General features: G+C 45.8%; 1 protein-coding gene across 9 annotated transcripts; it reads right to left on the reverse strand.

Annotated features, from left to right (window-relative positions):
- Positions 1–2: 2 nt before the first annotated feature.
- On the reverse strand, positions 3–22,476 carry LOC143805181 (uncharacterized). Of its 9 annotated transcripts, none has more exons than XR_013221195.1 (5): positions 21,769–22,476; positions 5,459–5,539; positions 4,406–4,434; positions 3,698–3,758; positions 128–424 (listed from the first exon to the last, which is right to left on the reverse strand). XR_013221195.1 is itself a non-coding variant. In XM_077284148.1 (4 exons), the coding sequence occupies exons 1-4, from the start codon at positions 22,253–22,255 to the stop codon at positions 154–156; spliced, it is 435 nt and encodes a 144-aa protein (XP_077140263.1). In that variant the 5' UTR covers positions 22,256–22,476; the 3' UTR covers positions 3–153. The 9 variants fall into 9 exon arrangements, 4 of the variants coding, with proteins under 4 accessions (XP_077140263.1, XP_077140264.1, XP_077140262.1 ...); XR_013221192.1 differs by having other exon boundaries at positions 5,435–5,539; XM_077284148.1 differs by lacking the exon at positions 5,459–5,539 and having other exon boundaries at positions 3–419; positions 22,177–22,476.
- Between the last annotated feature and the right edge of the window lie 8 nt (positions 22,477–22,484).

The following is a 22,484-nucleotide window of genomic DNA, read 5'->3' on the forward strand; positions in this document are numbered from 1 at the left end:
TGTGTGAGATCCATAAAGTTTAGTGACACGGCCACCATTGCAGCACATTCTTTATTCCAGAAGCCACACAACATCACGTATGGACAGGAAAGCTCCACTGCACGTATGTGCCCTCCCCGCTGCCTCCGGGCTGGAGGGCTCACGGCCAGGTCCTCATTCACACACGGTGCGGTCAGGCAGGGTGGAAGTCACGTGCGCACATCCGCTAACGCTCTCACACTCGGACCCCGCGGTCGGCTCGCACCAGGAGAAAGGGTCTGACAGGAAGACTGTGGCGGTGCCAGGACATAAAGGTTTTGCTGGTCTGCACGTGCTCGGTGGAGGTGTGATGGGTCCCGCGTTTTCTGCGACATGAACCCAGCAGCGTCTCCAGTGCCATTCGCACAAAGGACTGGAAATTACCGCTTCGCTCTCGGCGGCTGTCCTTGGGGGGAGATAAGGGGGCAGGAAGAAGGTCAGATGTTACTAAAAGGTGTACAAGTAGATGTATAGGAAGTAATATCTGTGTTATAGAGTTGGATCTGCGCGAGGCCTGCGTACCCCACCACACCCTATGTCGCCATAAGTCTCCCTCAGAAGTGCAGCCTCAGGCTTAGGGCCTGTAACATTAAATGATCGGATCACCACATAGAGGAAAGCACTATAGCCTTAATAGCCATCTTTTCTAGCATCTTGCTTCTTTTAAAGAGAAAGTATATTCTGGTCGAGCTGTACGCTGACTTTATGGGAGAGAGTTGTGGGCATGCTCAGTGACCTGTGCAGAAGTCATTGTACAGGGAGAGGAGGCGGTAAGCTGTGAAGTCACCTATGGTGCATGGCCCTGTCCACAGTGTGGTTGCTATGGTGCGTTTGGGGAACCTGCCTGATTCCCTGTATAGAAAAATAGGATTCAGACGGACCCTTGATGGGGCCACAGACTGCAATGACTGGGATGGGGTTCAATTTCTAGAAGTATCCGCTTGTTCAGATGAGCACAGAAACCTAGCGGACTATCTGATCTCTACAGGGCAGCGAGGGCCCGCGCGACCGGAGGCTCAAAGTAAAAACTGCACAATTTTATGATTCTTTTAAATGTAGATTGTTATATCTATCTGTTGTGTTATATGCATAGGTCATTTTCTGATACACTTTCCCTTTAAGTGAAAATGGGCATGAATGGTGAGAAATTAATATAGTACACAAATTAGACTGTTCTAGAATTAAAATTATTCACCCCCTTATCCTCCCTGTTTTTAAAATGGACACAAATGAAATGGAGTGGGCTGTGTGTTTATATAAAAAGACAAAAACCAAGGCAAAAAACCCCTGTATGTAGCGGTGCAGAACCACAGAGATGAGTGGGGAGGATTACCAGTGTCGTGGTCTGTGCCCTCTCTGGTTTCTGAACTCTTTATTTGTCCATTGACTACAGCTCCTCCCACAATCCTCGCCCCTCCAGTATCATGACTATAGCTCCTCCCACAATCCCTGCCCCTCCAGTGTAATGACTATAGCTCCTCCCACAATCCCTGCCCCTCAGTGTCATGACTATAGCTCCTCCCACAATCCCTGCCCCTCCAGTGTAATGACTATAGCTCCTCCCACAATCCCTGCCCCTCCAATATGACTATAGCTCCCTGCCCCTACTGTATAATTATTATGGCTCCTTTCACAATCTCTGCCCCTCCGGTGTAATGACTATAGCTCTTCCCACAATCCCTGCCCCTCCAGTGTAATGACTATAGCTCCTCCCACAATCCATGCCCCTCCAGTATCATGACTATAGCTCCTCCCACAATCCCTGCCCCTCCAGTGTAATGACTATAGCTCCTCCCACAATCCATGCCCCTCCAGTATCGTGACTATAGCTCCTCCCACAATCCATGCCCCTCCAGTATCATGACTATAGCTCCTCCCACAATCCCTGCCCCTCCAGTGTAATGACTATAGCTCCTCCCACAATCCATGCCCCTCCAGTGTAATGACTATAGCTCCTCCCACAATCCATGCCCCTCCAGTATCATGACTATAGCTCCTCCCACAATCCCTGCCCCTCCAGTGTAATGACTATAGCTCCTCCCACAATCCATGCCCCTCCAGTATCATGACTATAGCTCCTCCCACAATCCCTGCCCCTCCAGTGTAATGACTATAGCTCCTCCCACAATCCATGCCCCTCCAGTATCATGACTATAGCTCCTCCCACAATCCCTGCCCCTCCAGTGTAATGACTATAGCTCCTCCCACAATCCCTGCCCCTCCAGTGTAATGACTATAGCTCCTCCCACTATTCACATGCCCCATATATAATGACTACAGCTCCATCCGTTCCCCTCCAGTATAATGACTATAGCGCTTCCCACAATCCCTGCCCCTCCAATATGACTATAGCTCCCTGCCCCTACTGTATAAATATTATGGCTCCTTTCACAATCCCTGCCCCTCCTGTATAAATGACTATAGCGCCTCCCACACTCCCTGTCCCTCCTGAATAATGACTATAGCTCCTCCCACAATCCCTGCCCTCTTGTATAATGAGTATAGCTCCTCCCACAATCCATGCCCTCTTGTATAATGAGCATAGCTCCTCCCACAATCCCTACCCCTTCCGTATAATGACTATAGCTCCTCCCACAATCCCTGCCGTATAATGAATAGAGCTCCTCCCACAATCCCTACCCCTTCCGTATAATGACTATAGCTCCTCCCACAATCCCTGCCGTATAATGAATAGAGCTCCTCCCACAATCCCTACCCCTTCCGTATAATGACTATAGCTCCTCCCACAATCCCTGCCGTATAATGAATAGAGCTCCTCCCACAATTCCTGACCCTTGCATATAATGACTATAGCTCCTCCCACAATCCCTGTCCTTTCTGTATAATGATGACAATTTAAAGGGAACCAGTCACCCCAAAAATCGTATATTATTATTATTTATACAGCACCATTGATTCCATGGTGCTGTACATGAGAAGGGGTTACATACAAGTTACAGATATAACTTACAGTAAACAAACTAACAATGACAGACTGATAAAGAGGGGCGAGGACCCTGCCCTTGCAGGCTTACATTCTATATGAGCTAAGCCCACCGGCATCGGGGGCTTATCTACAGCATTCTGTAAAGCATTCTGTAATGCTGTAGATAAGCCCCCCCGATGTATCCTGAAAGATGAGAAAAACAAGTTAGATTATACTCACCCGGGGCGGTCCTGGTCCGGTCTGGTCCGATGGGTGTCGCGGTCCGGGGCCTCCTATCTTCATATGATCACGTCCTCTTCCTGCCGCGGCTCCGGCGCAGGCGTACTTTATCTGCAAAGTACTGCAGTGTGCAGGCGCTGGGCCTCTCTGACCTTTCCCGGCACCTGCGCACTGCAGTACTTTGCTCTGCCCTCAACAGGGCGCCAGAGCCGCAGCGTGAAGACAAGAAGAGGACGACATCGTAAGAAGATGGGAGGCCCCGGACCGTGACGCCCATCGGACCAGACCGCAGCGGGACCGCCCCTGGGTGAGTATAATCTAACCTGTTTTTCTCATCTTTCAGGATACATCGGGGGCTTATTATCTACAGCATTACAGAATGCATTACAGAATGCTGTAGATAAGCCCCCGATGCCGGTGGGCTTATCTCATATACGATTTTTGGGGTGACAGATTCCCTTTAAGTCTTTTCCAAATTTTGACTTTTTGTGAAATTTTGTTTTACTTTGTTACCTCTTTGCTTCTTAACATGTGTTTTTTTCTCCTGCACCCGATGCCGGTGTTCTGGCAGATTCTGAGGAGAGAATAAAGGTACAGATCGTCACAAGAAAAGACTGGCGAACAAGATTCCCAACAAGTGAAGGATCCTGACTGCTCACGTTTCCTTGTATTTCCCTTCTCACTGCTGTGTAAGCTCACACTAGACCGCTCTCATTCTGGACAGGAAGGCGCAATAAATCTGGAACAGGTTTCATATTAATCTCCCTTTAAACGGGATCGATCACCAGATTTCACAATACAAACTGTATAGATTAATAAATATCTTGGACCTGCTGAGACCGGTGTACTTACAGCCATTTTTACATGTATTTTAAAGTATCATCCGCCGTGAAAGTTTTGCTGACTGATATTAAAATAGCTCTAGCAGGATTCAAGGAATGCTCGTATTAATATTGGGGTTATACTGTAGAGCCATCCGGACATGGATTATCAAAGTAAACACACCAGCCTCAACAGCTGTACACGCTTCACATTGCAAAATCTGGTGAAAGGCTGCATTACGTGATTTACATTTCTCCATGTGACAAGTCTATGGGTAAGTTTGACTAAGCTAAATGTTGATACATGGGTACGGCAGCCATGAGGCGGCACAAGGAAGCGAAATGCAAGAATCTATTATCCCATCTGCGCCCCAAGAGCCCGGCCCCAGGCTGCCCTTACCTTGTACAGAGATCTCTCCGCCTTGTCCCCTGCGGGTGAAAACAGAACCAATTTTAATCCGAATTACAGAAATGCATCCGAACGTGTGACCACCAATCCACCACCAGAAAGACCCCTGAATCCCCAGTAAGTATTTGCCCGAGTCAGACACAGTGTGGGCACCACCACCTAGAGCAATCCTAGGAGCAGAAATCCTGCCTAATTAGTCATAGTCCCCCACATTCTCATACACACCTGTGCGGGGGTCCTAACAGCGCAGGGGTCCTAACAGCACAGGGTCCTAACAGCACAGGGGTCCTAACAGCACAGGGGTCCCAACAGCGCAGGGGTCCCAACAGCGCAGGGGTCCTAACAGCGCAGGGGTCCTAACAGCGCAGGGGTCCCAACAGCGCAGGGGTCCCAACAGCGAAGGGGTCCCAACAGCGCAGGGGTCCTAACAGCGCAGGGGTCCCCTCTTTGGATGCAGCTTCCTATAATGGGTCCCCAGAGGGGATGATCCGGATTGCGCTTCCCATTAGGTCTGCCCGTGCTCGGCCACAGCGCACAACGTACCTTTTCCCTCTGGCATCTTGCCCCAGTGGCTGGGTTTGTACGATGGAGTGTGAGGGTCTCTGTGCTCTGAACACGCAGGTCCTGGCACCACCCACATTTATTCCCTGAATGCCCCCACAGTGCCGGACAGAAGGGGCAGATTCCAGAACTGGGCAGAGATTCTGCATATTCAGGGAGAGATGTGCTGACCCAGGCACAGAGAGGACCCATCCCCTGCACCCACCGTCACCCCTCTCACTGCATTAACCCCAACATGGCCAAATACGGCTACTTCCCACTGGTAGGGATAGTTTCTGTCTTGTTTTTTAATCACACTATCTTTTCAATGGCTAACACAAAAAGGGCCGATATCACATACCAAAGATTTCTGATGCAGTTCCCATTAAACTTTAAAAAATGTGATCTCGGATTGGGCAAAAAAATAAATAAAATAAAATGTTTGTATCTATAAGCCTCCGCCATAGACACAAGACTTACCCTACCCCCGCGTCAGCTTATTACCAGATTGTGAATGTCTGCATCCTCATGATGACAACACTTCCGTTCTGCGCCCTGACGCTTCTGTGTTATCAGAGGGACATGCTGTGAATTGCAGTCACATGTATCAGTGCAGTTTAGGCCTCAGAAAAAAGTCGCTGTCATGGCTCCGATTTGTAACAAATGGCTTTACTCGCTCAGGAGACCCAGTAGCTTAATGGCTGCCCCGAACAGGAACACATCATCAGGTCTCCATGTTGCCAACATAAGCCCAAAATTTGATGCCACTATGAGGAATCACAATCTATGTTGTCATAGGGCAACAAGAGCAGAGGTGCAGATAAAGGCCTCAAATTAAAAAAAAACAAAAAAAACAGGCAGACAAGTGAGCAATGATATACAGTTAGGTCCAGAAATATTTGGACAGTAACAAGTTTTGGCATTTTAGCTGTTTACCAAAACATATTCAAGATACAGTTATATAAGCAATCTGGGCTTATAGGGCAGGCCCTCGGCTATAATTTCAGGGTATTCACATCCTAATTGTAGTAAGGGTTTAGGTATTACAGATCCTTAATATGTAGTGGCCTCTTTTTCAAGGGACCAAGAGTAATTGGACAATTATCTCCAAAGCTCTTTAATGAGCTGCATGGACTTTTCCCTCATTAATCCTTCATCAATTAAGCAGGAAACAGATCTGGAGCTGATTCCAGGTGTAGAATTTGTATTTGGAAGCTGTTGTTGTGAACCCACAACATGCAGCCAAAGGAGCACTCAATGGAAGTGAAAAACACCATTATTAGGCTGAAAAAAAAACAAGAATACGTTCATCAGAGAGATAGCGGAAATGTTAGGAGTAGCCAAATCAACAGTTTGGTACATTCTGCAAAAAAACAACAAGTGCACTGGTGAGCTCGGGAACTCAAAAAGGCCTGGACGTCAATGGAAGACAACAGTGGTGGATGATTGCAGAATCCTTTCCATGGTGAAGAAAAACTTCTTCACAATATCTACCCAAGTGCAGAACACTCTCCAGGAAGTCGGTGTTTCGGTATCTAAATTTACCATAAGGAGAAGACTTCATGAGAATAAATACAGAGGGTTCGCCACAAGTTGCAAACCTTTAATCATCCTTAAAAATAGAAAGGTCAGATTAGACTTTGCCAAAAAACATCTAAAGAAATCGCCTGGTTCTGGAAAAGCAAAACTAAGATCAACTTGTACCAGAATCATGGGAAGAAGAAAATATGGAGGTTTGGAACGGCTTTTGATCCACAGCACAGCACACCCTCTGTGACACATGGTGGAGGTGGGGTGATGGCCCCGGTATGTATGGCTTCCAATGGCACTGGGTCACTAGTGTTTATTGATGACAGAAGCAGCCGGATGAATCCTGTGTGTACAGGGAGATACTTCAGATTCAAACTCACGTTCTCCTTCACCAAACCCAGACTCCTCCATCAGACGTCAGATAAAGTGCGATCCATCATTGCACAGAACACGTCTTATCCAGAGTCCAGTGGTGACTAGGGTTGAGCGACTTTCATTTTTTTAAGATCGAGTAGGGTTTTGGGAAACCCGATTTTGTCCAGAGTCGAGTCGAGTGCAGTCGGCCGATTATCGCTAAAAGTCGGGGATCGACCGAAACACGAAACCCAATGCAAGTCAATGGGGAAGCATAGTCGGCAGTGAGTGGAGGCCAGGAAAACACCTACAGTGCCCATTTTAATGCCAAAAACATCCATTCTTGTTTCTGAAGCTTGTCAATCTTAATTAACTTTATAATAATAGTTGGGCATAGGGAATTGGGGGTCATTTGGCAAAAGTTGTGGGGGGAGTAGGGCCGGCTCAAGTTTTTCGTGGGCCCAGGAAATGCGGACTACGTCACGGCGGTGTTGCAGGGAAAGGTAATTATTTAAAAGTTGCAAGTGCTGTGATCCTGAGCAAGCAGGGGGGGGGCCCACTCGTTCGCATTGCCACTGGCACAGGGCCCCTCAAAGTACGGCGGTGTGTTTGCATGGCGGGGGCGCCTCCCACCAGCAGCGACACTTTTGCGTACTCTGAGGGGCCCTGTGCCAGTGACGTCGCCAACGAGTATGCCCCCCCACCTGATGAAGGAACCTGCACTTTCATCTGCACCTTCCTCTTTGTCCCTGTGTAAGGTGGTATAACATGCGGGAAGGGGAACCTTACTTTCAGCAGGGACAGATTCTGGCTGTGTAGAGTACAAGGGGAATGTAGTGGTCTCGGTCAATGTACCAGCAGACTCATTTAGCAGTGGCTGGGCAATGGGCAGGATGAGGAGGAAACAGATATAGGGCCAAAGAATAAAGTAGGCTACATGCAGTTCAAAATTGGTAACAGGACTAAACAGGCGGCATTGCTTTGTTCAGTGGAGTAGCAAACCCAAGAGCAGCAGACACTGTTTCAAGGGCCTAACCACACTAGTAGGCCAAATGCAGTTTAATATCTGATAGTATAGGGCGAAAGCCAGAATGTGGAAGCTCAGCTTTGTTCAGTTGAGGACAACACCAGGGAGGGGCAGACACCTTTAGTAGGCCGGAAAAGCCTATTGCATTTTTTAAAATGGTAATTTGGAGCAGAAGGTTGAAGCTCAGCTTTATTTAGTTGAGGGCAACACCAGGGAGGGGCAGAAGCCGTTAGTAGGCCCTAACCACCATTTTTTTTTTAAAACCACTTAATGAGAGCCGGAAGGTTGAAGCTCAGCTTTATTTAGTTGAGGACAACACCAGGGAGGGGCAGAAGCCGTTAGTAGGCCCTAACCACCATTTTTTTTTTTTAAAACCACATAATGAGAGCCGGAAGGTTGAAGCTCAGCTTTATTTAGTTGAGGACAACACCAGGGAGGGGCAGAAGCCGTTAGTAGGCCCTAACCACCTTTTTTTTTTTAAAACCACATAATGAGAGCCGGAAGGTTGAAGCTCAGCTTTATTTAGTTGAGGACAACACCAGGGAGGGGCAGAAGCCGTTAGTAGGCCCTAACCACCTTTTTTTTTTTTAAAACCACATAATGAGAGCCGGAAGGTTGAAGCTCAGCTTTATTTAGTTGAGGACAACACCAGGGAGGGGCAGAAGCCGTTAGTAGGCCCTAACCACCATTTTTTTTTTTAAAACCACATAATGAGAGCCGGAAGGTTGAAGCTCAGCTTTATTTAGTTGAGGACAACACCAGGGAGGGGCAGAAGCCGTTAGTAGGCCCTAACCACCTTTTTTTTTTTTAAAACCACATAATGAGAGCCGGAAGGTTGAAGCTCAGCTTTATTTAGTTGAGGACAACACCAGGGAGGGGCAGAAGCCGTTAGTAGGCCCTAACCACCTTTTTTTTTTTTAAAACCACATAATGAGAGCCGGAAGGTTGAAGCTCAGCTTTATTTAGTTGAGGACAACACCAGGGAGGGGCAGAAGCCGTTAGTAGGCCCTAACCACCATTTTTTTTTTTAAAACCACATAATGAGAGCCGGAAGGTTGAAGCTCAGCTTTATTTAGTTGAGGACAACACCAGGGAGGGGCAGAAGCCGTTAGTAGGCCCTAACCACCATTTTTTTTTTTAAAACCACATAATGAGAGCCGGAAGGTTGAAGCTCAGCTTTATTTAGTTGAGGACAACACCAGGGAGGGGCAGAAGCCGTTAGTAGGCCCTAACCACCTTTTTTTTTTTTAAAACCACATAATGAGAGCCGGAAGGTTGAAGCTCAGCTTTATTTAGTTGAGGACAACACCAGGGAGGGGCAGAAGCCGTTAGTAGGCCCTAACCACCATTTTTTTTTTTAAAACCACATAATGAGAGCCGGAAGGTTGAAGCTCAGCTTTATTTAGTTGAGGACAACACCAGGGAGGGGCAGAAGCCGTTAGTAGGCCCTAACCACCTTTTTTTTTTTTAAAACCACATAATGAGAGCCGGAAGGTTGAAGCTCAGCTTTATTTAGTTGAGGACAACACCAGGGAGGGGCAGAAGCCGTTAGTAGGCCCTAACCACCTTTTTTTTTTTTAAAACCACATAATGAGAGCCGGAAGGTTGAAGCTCAGCTTTATTTAGTTGAGGACAACACCAGGGAGGGGCAGAAGCCGTTAGTAGGCCCTAACCACCTTTTTTTTTTTTAAAACCACATAATGAGAGCCGGAAGGTTGAAGCTCAGCTTTATTTAGTTGAGGACAACACCAGGGAGGGGCAGAAGCCGTTAGTAGGCCCTAACCACCTTTTTTTTTTTTAAAACCACATAATGAGAGCCGGAAGGTTGAAGCTCAGCTTTATTTAGTTGAGGACAACACCAGGGAGGGGCACACAGACAGACTCCTTTAGTAGGCCTGAAAAGCCTATTGCATTTTTCAAAATGGTAATTTGGAGCAGAAGGTTGAAGCTCAGCTTTATTTAGTTGAGGGCAACACCAGGGAGGGGCAGAAGCCGTTAGTAGGCCCTAACCAAAGTTGAAGGCCAAATGCAGTTTAATTTCTGATACTATAGGCCGAAAGCCAGAAGGTGGAAGTTCCGATTTAGACAGTGGAGCACAATTTGAATTAGGGACTGCAGACAGACTTAGTAGGCTGTCCCCTGTGGACCATGCATCCACCACATTAACCCATTGCGCCGTAATGGACACGTAATCTTCCGTGGCCATGCCTACAGGTCCATGCGTCTGTTGTCAGGTGCACCTTTGTACTCACAGATTGCCAGAGTGCATGGACAATGCGGTCTTCTACATGCTGGTGGAGGGTTGGGATGGCTTTTCTCGCAAAAGAAGTGTCGACTGGTTAGCTTGTAGCGTGGTACAGCGTAGTCCATCATGGCCTTATTAATAGTAAATAAAATATATAACTAGGCTCTATGAACTTTTAAATAGGTTCCAGGGGTACACGGGCAGCATTGGTGTGGTCAGTGGAGGAGTATTGCAAGTAGGGGCTGCAGACAGGCTATCAAAGGCCTAAAATAACAAACAGTAGGCAGTCATGGCAGTTTTACATCGGTTACATGGATACACAGGCAGGCACTCCAGGCAGCATTGTGGTCAGTGGAGGAGTATTGCAAGTAGGGGCCGCAGACAGGCTATCAAAGGCCTAAAATAACAAACAATAGGCTCATTGCAGTTTTACAGCGGTTACATGGATAGACGGGCAGGCAGCTTGGTGGTGGTGAGTGGAGGAGTATTTAAAGTAGGGACCGCAGACAGGCTTCAAAGGCCTAACATAAGAAAATGGGCTGGCTGTAGGCACTTTATAATTGGTTCCAGGGGTACACGGGCAGCAGTGGTCTGGTCAGTGGAGGAGTATTTAAAGTAGGGACCGCAGACAGGCTTCAAAGGCCTAACATAAGAAAATGGGCTGGCTGTAGGCACTTTATAATTGGTTCCAGGGGTACACGGGCAGCAGTGGTCTGGTCAGTGGAGGAGTATTTAAAGTAGGGACCGCAGACAGGCTATCAAAGGCCTAACATAACAAACAATAGGCTCATGGCAGTTTCACAGCGGTTACATGGATACACGGGCAGGCAGCTTGGTGGTCAGTGGAGGAGTATTTAAAGTAGGGACCGCAGACAGGCTATCAAAGGCCTAAAATAACAAACAATAGGCTCATGGCAGTTTTACAGCGGTTACATGGATACACAGGCAGCTTGGTGGTGAGTGGAGGAGTAGTGCAAGGAGTGTCTGTCCCAGTACTCCCAAAATATAAATAGATGTTAATGTCTCGCAAAACAACCAAAACAAAAAAAAAAGGTGGCATACTTAGGTACAGGGGTGGGCTCATCTACTGAGTTTCTGACATTGTAATTTGGCAGTAACTATTTAATGGTGCCAATATAGGACACAGACACAGACTACTTTAAGTTGCATCATAGATGTCTACAAATTTGTATTGTCAGTGCCAGACATTGAATGATGTCAGCGAATAGACTAAAGATTGGTGGAGCTGTGCGACATAATTTTGCACGTGGTAGAGCACATTTTGAGCTGGGGTAGGGGGGAACTCTCTTGAGGCCGGCGGGACCGCCCCAGGGCCCCTCATGTTACAACGGTGTGTCTGACGTTGGGTGCGCACCACCACCGCCAGAGACACTACATTGTACTATGAGGGACCCAGTAGCAATGCCGTCAACCAAAAGCGAGCACACCCACCTCTTCAGACAAACAGCAGTCTCACGGGTGCTTGCGCCAAGTCGCGATACCACGGCCCCGTGTGGGGAGTTTTGCCATTTAGGGAGGTGTAAACATGTCGTATGCTGTACAATCAGCTGCAGCAAATTAGACATTAGAAAAGTAATTCACAGGCAAGAGCTTTTCATAGGAAAGCTAGGTGTCGGCCGGGCAAGGTGGGGCAAAAGATTTCGAAATCCAGTTGTGGTTCATTTTAATGAATGTTAGATCGTCAACATTTTGGGTAGCCAGACGAGTCCTTTTTTCGGTTAATATTGAACCTGCAGCACTGAATACTCTTTCTGATAGGACACTTGCTGCCGGGCAAGCAAGCTCCTGCAATGCATATTCTGCCAATTCTGGCCAGGTGTCTAATTTGGAGGCCCAGTAATCAAATGGGAATGACGGTTGAGGGAGAACATCGATAAGGGATGAAAAATAGTTAGTAACCATACTGGACAAATGTTGTCTCCTGTCACTTTCAATTGATGCAGCAGTACCTGTCCTGTCTGCGGTCATAGCAAAATCACTCCACAACCTGGTCAGAAAACCCCTCTGTCCAACGCCACTTCTGATGTGTGCACCCCTAACACTCCTAGTCTGCTGCCCCCTGGAGCTTGTGTGAGAACGATCACGTGCGCTGTGTGCTGGGAATGCCTGAAGCAAACGGTCAACAAGAGTTGATTGTTTGGTTGCTAATATTAGTTCCAAGTTCTCATGTGGCATAATATTTTGCAATTTGCCTTTATAGCGTGGATCAAGGAGGCAGGCCAACCAGTAATCGTCATCGTTCATCATTTTCGTAATGCGTGTGTCCCTTTTTAGGATACGTAAGGCATAATCCGCCATGTGGGCCAAAGTTCCAGTTGTCAAATCTCCGGTTGTGATTGGTTGAGGGGCAGTTGCAGGCAAATCTACGTCACTTGTGTCCCTCAAAAAACCAGAACCCGGCCGTGACACGCAACCAATTTCCTGTGCCCCCGTGAAAGTTTCCGCATTAAAAATATACTCATCCCCATCATCCTCCTCGTCCTCCACCTCCTCTTCGCCCGCTACCTCGTCCTGTACACTGCCCTGACCAGACAATGGCTGACTGTCATCAAGGCTTCCCTCTTCCTCTGGTGCAGACGCCTGCTCCTTTATGTGCGTCAAACTTTGCATCAGCAGACGCATTAGGGGGATGCTCATGCTTATTACGGCGTTGTCTGCACTAACCAGCCGTGTGCATTCCTCAAAACACTGAAGGACTTGACACATGTCTTGTATCTTCGACCACTGCACACCTGACAACTCCATGTCTGCCATCCTACTGCCTGCCCGTGTATCCTCCCACAAATAAATAACAGCACGCCTCTGTTCGCACAGTCTCTGAAGCATGTGCAGTGTTGAGTTCCACCTTGTTGCAACGTCTATGATTAGGCGATGCTGGGGAAGGTTCAAAGACCGCTGATAGGTCTGCATACGGCTGGCGTGTACAGGCGAACGTCGGATATGTGAGCAAAGTGCACGCACTTTGAGGAGCAGGTCGGAGAACCCAGGATAAGTTTTCAATAAGCACTGCACCACCAGGTTTAAGGTGTGAGCCAGGCAAGGAATGTGTTTCAGTTGGGAAAGGGAGATGGCAGCCATGAAATTCCTTCCGTTATCACTCACTACCTTGCCTGCCTCAAGATCTACTGTGCCCAGCCACGACTGCGTTTCTTGTTGCAAGAACTCGGACAGAACTTCCGCGGTGTGTCTGTTGTCGCCCAAACACTTCATAGCCAATACAGCCTGCTGACGCTTGGCAGTAGCTGGCCCATAATGGGACAACTGGTGTGCAACAGTGTCATCTGCCGATGGAGTGGTTGGCCGACTGCGTTCTGTGGAAGAGCTGTAGCTTCTGCAGGAGGACGAGGAGGAGGAGGAGGGGGTGCGAACGCCTACAGCCAACTGTTTCCTAGACCGTGGGCTAGGCACAACTGTCCCTAAATTGATGTCGCCTGTGGACCCTGCATCCACCACATTCACCCAGTGTGCCGTGATGGACACATAACGTCCCTGGCCATGCCTACTGGTCCATGCATCTGTAGTCAGGTGCACCTTTGTACTCACAGATTGCCTAAGTGCATGGACGATGCGCTGTTTAACATGCTGGTGCAGGGCTGGGATGGCTTTTCTGGAAAAAAAGTGTCGACTAGGTAGCTCGTATCGTGGTTCAGCGTACTCCATCAGGGCTTTAAAAGCTTCGCTTTCAACTAAACGGTAGGGCATCATCTCTAACGAGATTAGTCTAGCTATGTGGGCGTTAAAACCCTGTGTACGCGGATGCGAGGATAAGTACTTCCTTTTTCTAACCAGAGTCTCATGTAGGGTGAGCTGGACTGGAGAGCAGGAGATCGTGGAACTTTCGGGTGTGCCGGTGTACATGGCAGACTGAGAGACGGTTGGAGACGGTATTGTTTCCGCCGGTGCCCTAGATGCAATATTTCCTCCTACTAAACTGGTGATTCCCTGACCCTGACTGCTTTTGGCTGGCAAAGAAACCTGCACAGATACTGCCGGTGGTGCGGAAAATGGTGGCCTTACAGTGACGGAAGGGATGTTGCGTTGCTGACTAGCTTCATTGGCCGAGGGTGCTACAACCTTAAGGGACGTTTGGTAGTTAGTCCAGGCTTGAAAATGCATGGTGGTTAAGTGTCTATGCATGCAACTAGTATTTAGACTTTTCAGATTCTGACCTCTGCTTAAGCTAGTTGAACATTTTTGACAGATGACTTTGCGCTGATCAGTTGGATGTTGTTTAAAAAAATGCCAGACTGCACTCTTCCTAGACTCGGATCCCTTTTCAGGGATTGCAGACTGAGCTTTAACCGGATGGCCACGCTGTCCTCCAACAGGTTTTGGCTTTGACACGCGTTTTGGGCCAGATACGGGCCCGGCAGATGGAACCTGTTGCGATGTTGATGCCTGCTGCGGCCCCTCCTCCACCTCCGCTTCTGAACTACTGCCGCCTGCACCCTGTTCCCCCAATGGCTGCCAATCGGGGTCAATAACTGGGTCATCTATTACCTCCTCTTCGAGCTCGTGTGCAACTTCGTCTGTGTCACTGTGTCGGTCGGTGGTATAGCGTTCGTGGCGGGGCAACATAGTCTCATCAGGGTCTGATTGTGGATCTGTACCCTGAGAGGGCAATGTGGTGGTCTGAGTCAAAGGAGCAGCATAGTACTCTGGCTGTGGCTGTGCATCAGTGCACTCCATGTCAGAATCTACTTGTAATGGGCATGGCCTGTTAAATGTTTCACTTTCTAAGCCAGGGACGGTATGTGTAAAGAGCTCCATGGAGTGACCCGTTGTGTCGCCTGCTGCATCCTTCTCTCTTGTTGTAGTTTTTGCTGAGGAGGACAAGGAAGCGACTTGTCCCTGACCGTGAACATCCACAAGCGACGCGCTGCTTTTACATTTACCAGTTTCGGAAGAGGAGGCAAAAGAGCTAGAGGCTGAGTCTGCAATGTAAGCCAAAACTTGCTGTTGCTGCTCAGCCTTTAAAAGCGGTTTTCCTACTCCCAGAAAAGAGAGCGTTCGAGGCCTTGTGTAGCCTGACGACGAAACTGGCTCCACAGCTCCAGACTTAGGTGGAATATTTTTATCCCCACGACCACCTGATGCTCCACTACCACTACCATCATTACCAGCTGACAATGAACGCCCACGACGACCTCTTGCACCAGACTTCCTCATTGTTTAAAAATCGTAACCAAACTAACTTTATTTGTTGCTGTCAAACAACTTACACGGTGAGCTATAACTTCAGTATGATTTCAATATCCCTTAACAGGTTGGTGAGACCACAAGGAAAATCAGGCACAATGTTACACACTCTGTTTTCTGTGACACCAAATCACAGAGATGACACACACGCAGGACTGTCACTCAAGCACTAATGTCAATATTAATCTCCCACCTAATTTATTTTTTTTTTTTTCTCTGTGAGACTTTAGAAACCAAATAATATTTAAAAAAAAAACAAAAAAACAAGGCTTTCTATGGCCCACTGAATGAGAGATGGCACGCACAGGAGTGGCACACAAGCCCTGACTGAGGCCAATATTTTTCTCCCACTGATTGATGTAGTGTTTTTGTGTTGAGGTTGATTTTAAAACACAAATGAAGGAAAAAAATAAAAAGGCTTTCTATGGCCCACAATTAGAGAGAGAGGTGGCACACCCAGGAGTCAAGACTGGCACACAAGCTGAAATGGCAATATTACTCTCCCACTGTTTTTTTATGTATTTTTTTTTTATTTTCAGGGAGACTTTAGAAACCAAATAATATTTAAAAAAAAAAAAAAAAACAAGGCTTTCTATGGCCCACTGAATGAGAGGGACAGAGGTGGCACACCCAGGAGTCAAGACTGGCACACAAGCTGAAATGGCAATATTACTCTCCCACTGTTTTTTTATGTATTTTTTTTTTTTATTTTCAGGGAGACTTTAGAAACCAAATAATATTAAAAAAACCAAAAAATAAATAGGCTTTCTATGGCCCACTGAATGAAAGGGAGAGAGGTGGCACACCCAGGAGTCAAGACTGGCACACAAGCTGAAAGGGCAATATTACTCTCCCACTGTTTTTTTATGTATTTTTTTTTTTTATTTTCAGGGAGACTTTAGAAACCAAATAATATTAAAAAAACCAAAAAATAAATAGGCTTTCTATGGCCCACAATTAGAGAGAGAGGTGGCACACCCAGGAGTCAAGACTGGCACACAAGCTGAAATGGCAATATTACTCTCCCACTGTTTTTTTATGTTTTTTTTTTTTATTTTCAGGGAGACTTTAGAAACCAAATAATATTAAAAAAAAAACAAAAAAACAAGGCTTTCTATGGCCCACTGAATGAGAGGGAGAGAGGTGGCACACCCAGGAGTCAAGACTGGCACACAAGCTGAAATGGCAATATTACTCTCCCACTGTTTTTTTATGTATTTTTTTTTTTTATTTTCAGGGAGACTTTAGAAACCAAATAATATTAAAAAAACCAAAAAATAAATAGGCTTTCTATGGCCCACTGAATGAAAGGGAGAGAGGTGGCACACCCAGGAGTCAAGACTGGCACACAAGCTGAAAGGGCAATATTACTCTCCCACTGTTTTTTTATGTATTTTTTTTTTTTATTTTCAGGGAGACTTTAGAAACCAAATAATATTAAAAAAACCAAAAAATAAATAGGCTTTCTATGGCCCACAATTAGAGAGAGAGGTGGCACACCCAGGAGTCAAGACTGGCACACAAGCTGAAATGGCAATATTACTCTCCCACTGTTTTTTTATGTTTTTTTTTTTTATTTTCAGGGAGACTTTAGAAACCAAATAATATTAAAAAAAAAACAAAAAAACAAGGCTTTCTATGGCCCACTGAATGAGAGGGAGAGAGGTGGCACACCCAGGAGTCAAGACTGGCACACAAGCTGAAATGGCAATATTACTCTCCCACTGTTTTTTTATGTATTTTTTTTTTTTATTTTCAGGGAGACTTTAGAAACCAAATAATATTAAAAAAACCAAAAAATAAATAGGCTTTCTATGGCCCACAATTAGAGAGAGAGGTGGCACACCCAGGAGTCAAGACTGGCACACAAGCTGAAATGGCAATATTACTCTCCCACTGTTTTTTTATGTTTTTTTTTTTTATTTTCAGGGAGACTTTAGAAACCAAATAATATTAAAAAAAAAACAAAAAAACAAGGCTTTCTATGGCCCACTGAATGAGAGGGAGAGAGGTGGCACACCCAGGAGTCAAGACTGGCACACAAGCTGAAATGGCAATATTACTCTCCCACTGTTTTTTTATGTATTTTTTTTTTTTATTTTCAGGGAGACTTTAGAAACCAAATAATATTAAAAAAACCAAAAAATAAATAGGCTTTCTATGGCCCACTGAATGAAAGGGAGAGAGGTGGCACACCCAGGAGTCAAGACTGGCACACAAGCTGAAAGGGCAATATTACTCTCCCACTGTTTTTTTATGTATTTTTTTTTTTTATTTTCAGGGAGACTTTAGAAACCAAATAATATTAAAAAAACCAAAAAATAAATAGGCTTTCTATGGCCCACAATTAGAGAGAGAGGTGGCACACCCAGGAGTCAAGACTGGCACACAAGCTGAAATGGCAATATTACTCTCCCACTGTTTTTTTATGTTTTTTTTTTTTATTTTCAGGGAGACTTTAGAAACCAAATAATATTAAAAAAAAAACAAAAAAACAAGGCTTTCTATGGCCCACTGAATGAGAGGGAGAGAGGTGGCACACCCAGGAGTCAAGACTGGCACACAAGCTGAAATGGCAATATTACTCTCCCACTGTTTTTTTATGTATTTTTTTTTTTTATTTTCAGGGAGACTTTAGAAACCAAATAATATTAAAAAAACCAAAAAATAAATAGGCTTTCTATGGCCCACTGAATGAAAGGGAGAGAGGTGGCACACCCAGGAGTCAAGACTGGCACACAAGCTGAAAGGGCAATATTACTCTCCCACTGTTTTTTTATGTTTTTTTTTTTTTTTCAGGGAGACTTTAGAAACCAAATAATATTAAAAAAAAAAAAAAAAAAAAAAATAGGCTTGCTATAGCCCACTGAATGAGAGATAGCACACACAGCAGTGGCACACAAGCCCTGACTGAGGCCAATATTTTTCTCCCACTGATTGATGTAGTGTTTTTGTGTTGAGGTAGATTTTAGAACACAAATCACGGAAAAAATAAATAGGCTTTCTATGGCCCACTGAATGAAAGGGAGAGAGGTGGCACACCCAGGAGTCAAGACTGGCACACAAGCTGAAAGGGCAATATTACTCTCCCACTGTTTTTTTATGTATTTTTTGTTTTTTCAGGGAGACTTTAGAAACCCAATAATATTTAAAAAAAAAAATAAATAGGCTTTCTATGGCCCACTGAATGAGAGGGAGAGAGGTGGCACACCCAGGAGTCAAGACTGGCACACAAGCTGAAAGGGCAATATTATTCTCCCACTGTTTTTTTAGGTTTTTTTTTTTTTTTTCAGGGAGAATTAGAAACCAAATAATATTAAAAAAAAAAAAAAAAATAGGCTTGCTATAGCCCACTGAATGAGAGATAGCACACACAGCAGTGGCACACAAGCCCTGACTGAGGCCAATATTTTTCTCCCACTGATTGATGTACTGTTTTTGTGTTGAGGTAGATTTTAGAACACAAATCACGGAAAAAATAAATAGGCTTTCTATGGCCCACTCAGTGAGAGATGGCACACACAGGGATGGCACTGTAGCAGAAATGCCAATCTTAATCTCCCACAAAAAAAAAAAACAAAAAAAAAAAAAAAACTGTCCTACAATTACTATCTCCCTGCAGTAATGTAAGCCAGGTATGGCAGGCAGCAATAGGAGTGGACTGATGCACAAATTAAATAAAAAGTGTGGAAAAACAGAAAAGATAGCTGTGCAGAAAGGAAGGAACAAGAGGATATGTGCTTTGAAAAAAGCAGTTGGTTTCCACAGTGGCGTACACACAGCAATACAGCTATCACGGAGCCTTCTAGGGCAGCCCAATGAGCTACAGCGCTGAGGGGAAAAAAAAAAAAAAATAGCTTCCACAGTCCCTGCACACCGAAGGTGGTGTTGGACAGTGGAAATCGCTGCAGCACAAGCGGTTTGGTGGTTAGTGGACCCTGCCTAACGCTCTCCCTGCTTCTGATGAAGCGGCAGCAACCTGTCCCTAAGCTCAGATCAGCAGCAGTAAGATGGCGGTCGGCGGGAACGCCCCTTTATAGCCCCTGTGACGCCGCAGACAGCAAGCCAATCACTGCAATGCCCTTCTCTAAGATGGTGGGGACCAGGATCTATGTCATCACGCTGCCCACACTCTGCGTTCACCTTCATTGGCTGAGAAATGGCGCTTTTCGCGTCATTGAAACGCGACTTTGGCGCGAAAGTCGCGTACCGCATGGCCGACAAGCACAGGGGTCGGATCGGGTTTCATGAGACGCCGACTTAGCCAAAAGTCGGCGACTTTTGAAAATGATCGACCCGTTTCGCTCAACCCTAGTGGTGACGGCTTTACACCACTCCATCCAATGGTCGGCATTGTGCTTGGTGGTGTAAGGCTGAATGAAGCTTCTCGGCCATGAAGCTAATGGCGGAGGTGCAGCGTTTGTACCAGAGGAGGTCTGGAGTCTGCAGTTATGGAGTCAGCAGAGCATTGGTGACTTTTCTGCTGTTGGCTCCTCAGCATTTTGCCCCCGTTCTGTAACATTACGGGGTCTTCACTTCTTGGCGTCCACTAATGGGGGAACATTTAGGAGGAAGAAATGCCATGAACGCACTTGTTATATGGGTGGCTCCCATTATAGGACCGCGCTGGTATCAGACCTCTTTACCGTTTTGTCATAAGTTAGTACGTGCAGACAGAATGGCGGGGGCCAGAGGTTATACATGGGGGGCAGGAGGATGGGTTATGGGGGACGGATGTTACACACTGACGGTAACTCAAATTCAGTGCCTAGTCATACAGTATGTGAATATGTTCATCCATACAGTGCAAATACAGGTCCTTCTCAAAAAATTAGCATATAGTGTTAAATTTCATTATTTACCATAATGTAATGATTACAATTAAACTTTCATATATTATAGATTCATTATCCACCAACTGAAATTTGTCAGGTCTTTTATTGTTTTAATACTGATGATTTTGGCATACAACTCCTGATAACCCAAAAAACCTGTCTCAATAAATTAGCATATTTCACCCGTCCAATCAAATAAAAGTGTTTTTTAATACCAAACAAAAAAACAATCAAATAATAATGTTCAGTTATGCACTCAATACTTGGTCGGGAATCCTTTGGCAGAAATGACTGCTTCAATGCGGCGTGGCATGGAGGCAATCAGCCTGTGACACTGCTGAGATGTTATGGAGGCCCAGGATGCTTCAATAGCGGCCTTAAGCTCATCCAGAGTGTTGGGTCTTGCGTCTCTCAACTTTCTCTTCACAATATCCCACAGATTCTCTATGGGGTTCAGGTCAGGAGAGTTGGCAGGCCAATTGAGCACAGTAATACCATGGTCAGTAAACCATTTACCAGTGGTTTTGGCACTGTGAGCAGGTGCCAGGTCGTGCTGAAAAATGAAATCTTCATCTCCATAAAGCATTTCAGCCGATGGAAGCATGAAGTGCTCCAAAATCTCCTGATAGCTAGCTGCATTGACCCTGCCCTTGATGAAACACAGTGGACCAACACCAGCAGCTGACATGGCACCCCACACCATCACTGACTGTGGGTACTTGACACTGGACTTCAGGCATTTTGGCATTTCCTTCTCCCCAGTCTTCCTCCAGACTCTGGCACCTTGATTTCCGAATGACATGCAAAATTTGCTTTCATCAGAAAAAAGTACTTGGGACCACTTAGCAACAGTCCAGTGCTGCTTCTCTGTAGCCCAGGTCAGGCGCTTCTGCCGCTGTTTATGGTTCAAAAGTGGCTTTACCTGGGGAATGCGGCACCTGTAGCCCATTTCCTGCACACTCCTGTGCACGGTGGCTCTGGATGTTTCCACACCAGACTCAGTCCACTGCTTCCTCAGGTTCCCCAAGGTCTGGAATCGGTCCTTCTCCACAATCTTCCTCAGGGTCCGGTCACCTCTTCTCGTTGTACAGCGTTTTCTGCCACATTGTTTCCTTCCAACAGACTTACCATTGAGGTGCCTTGATACAGCACTCTGGGAACAGCCTATTTGTTGAGAAATTTCTTTCTGGGTCTTACCCTCTTGCTTGAGGGTGTCAATGATGGCCTTCTTGACATCTGTCAGGTCGCTAGTCTTACCCATGATGGGGGTTTTGAGTAATGAACCAGGCAGGGAGTTTTTAAAAGCCTCAGGTATCTTTTGCATGTGTTTAGAGTTAATTAGTTGATTCAGAAGATTAGGGTAATAGGTCGTTTAGAGAACCTTTTCTTGATATGCTAATTTATTGAGACAGGTTTTTTGGGTTATCTGGAGTTGTAGGCCAAAATCATCAGTATTAAAACAATAAAAGACCTGACAAATTTTAGTTGGTGGATAATGAATCTATAATATATGAAAGTTTAATTGTAATCATTACATTATGGTAAATAATGAAATTTAACACTATATGCTAATTTTTTGAGAAGGACCTGTATATTTACTTACCCATCTTGGTGTTGGTGCCAGGTCTCCAGATTTCCTGGAATGATCCTATAGACTTGTAGACACCAATAAACATAAAACGCTCCTTCCTTTGGTCTACAGTAATAACACACAGCCATAAAACCTAGCAATGGAGACTGTAGTAAACGGGGTCGTGCAGAAGTCAGGCCATTCCAGGAGCCCGGCCATAAACATGCATGTTCTGGGGTTACTTATTGACTCGTATGATCATATATATTAATCCCAATATTTCCAAAATTTCAGTGGTCCAATGTATGGGTGGAGGGACCTTGAACAGTGATAGTAGACATTTCACATTTCCCTTCTATTTGGGGACGCTCCGTGCCCAGGGCCAGGGGTGTGACTGTGACCACATTTCAATAAGCTCATTTATGTCTGGAGAACACTTACCGCTTTCCGCTACTGTAGAAATCATTGGACCTGCCAAATTCAAGGTAAATGGTTTTTGTAAGGGGCATCCGAGTAACATGACCTCGTTTAGGAAGTCTGGATTTCAGGGTCATATCACAGTCTTTGATAATGCAGCACTATAATGATGATCAATGGAAAGGTGGGTGTGAACGACGCCGTATCCAGGTAGATGTCACCTGTGGACTTCAGTCAGTTACCTGGACGCCCGCACCAGCCCCCATTAATGATTAATGCACAGAGGTTGGGAGCATCCTCAAGAGTGGAGGGAGATCGCTGGATCCAGGAAG

Source organism: Ranitomeya variabilis, chromosome 2, assembly GCF_051348905.1.
Source record: "Ranitomeya variabilis isolate aRanVar5 chromosome 2, aRanVar5.hap1, whole genome shotgun sequence".
NCBI lineage: Eukaryota > Metazoa > Chordata > Amphibia > Anura > Dendrobatidae > Ranitomeya > Ranitomeya variabilis.

Coding starts and splice junctions, on each gene's coding strand:
- LOC143805181 (XM_077284146.1), bottom strand. CDS start 5,167: ATGGGTCCTCTCTGTGCCTGGGTCAGCACATCTCTCCCTGAATATGCA. Junction 4,435..4,957: donor CAAGATGCCAGAGGGAAAAG/GTACGTTGTGCG, acceptor TTTCACCCGCAG/GGGACAAGGCGGAGAGATCT. Junction 425..3,697: donor ACATGTTAAGAAGCAAAGAG/GTAACAAAGTAA, acceptor TCTCCCCCCAAG/GACAGCCGCCGAGAGCGAAG.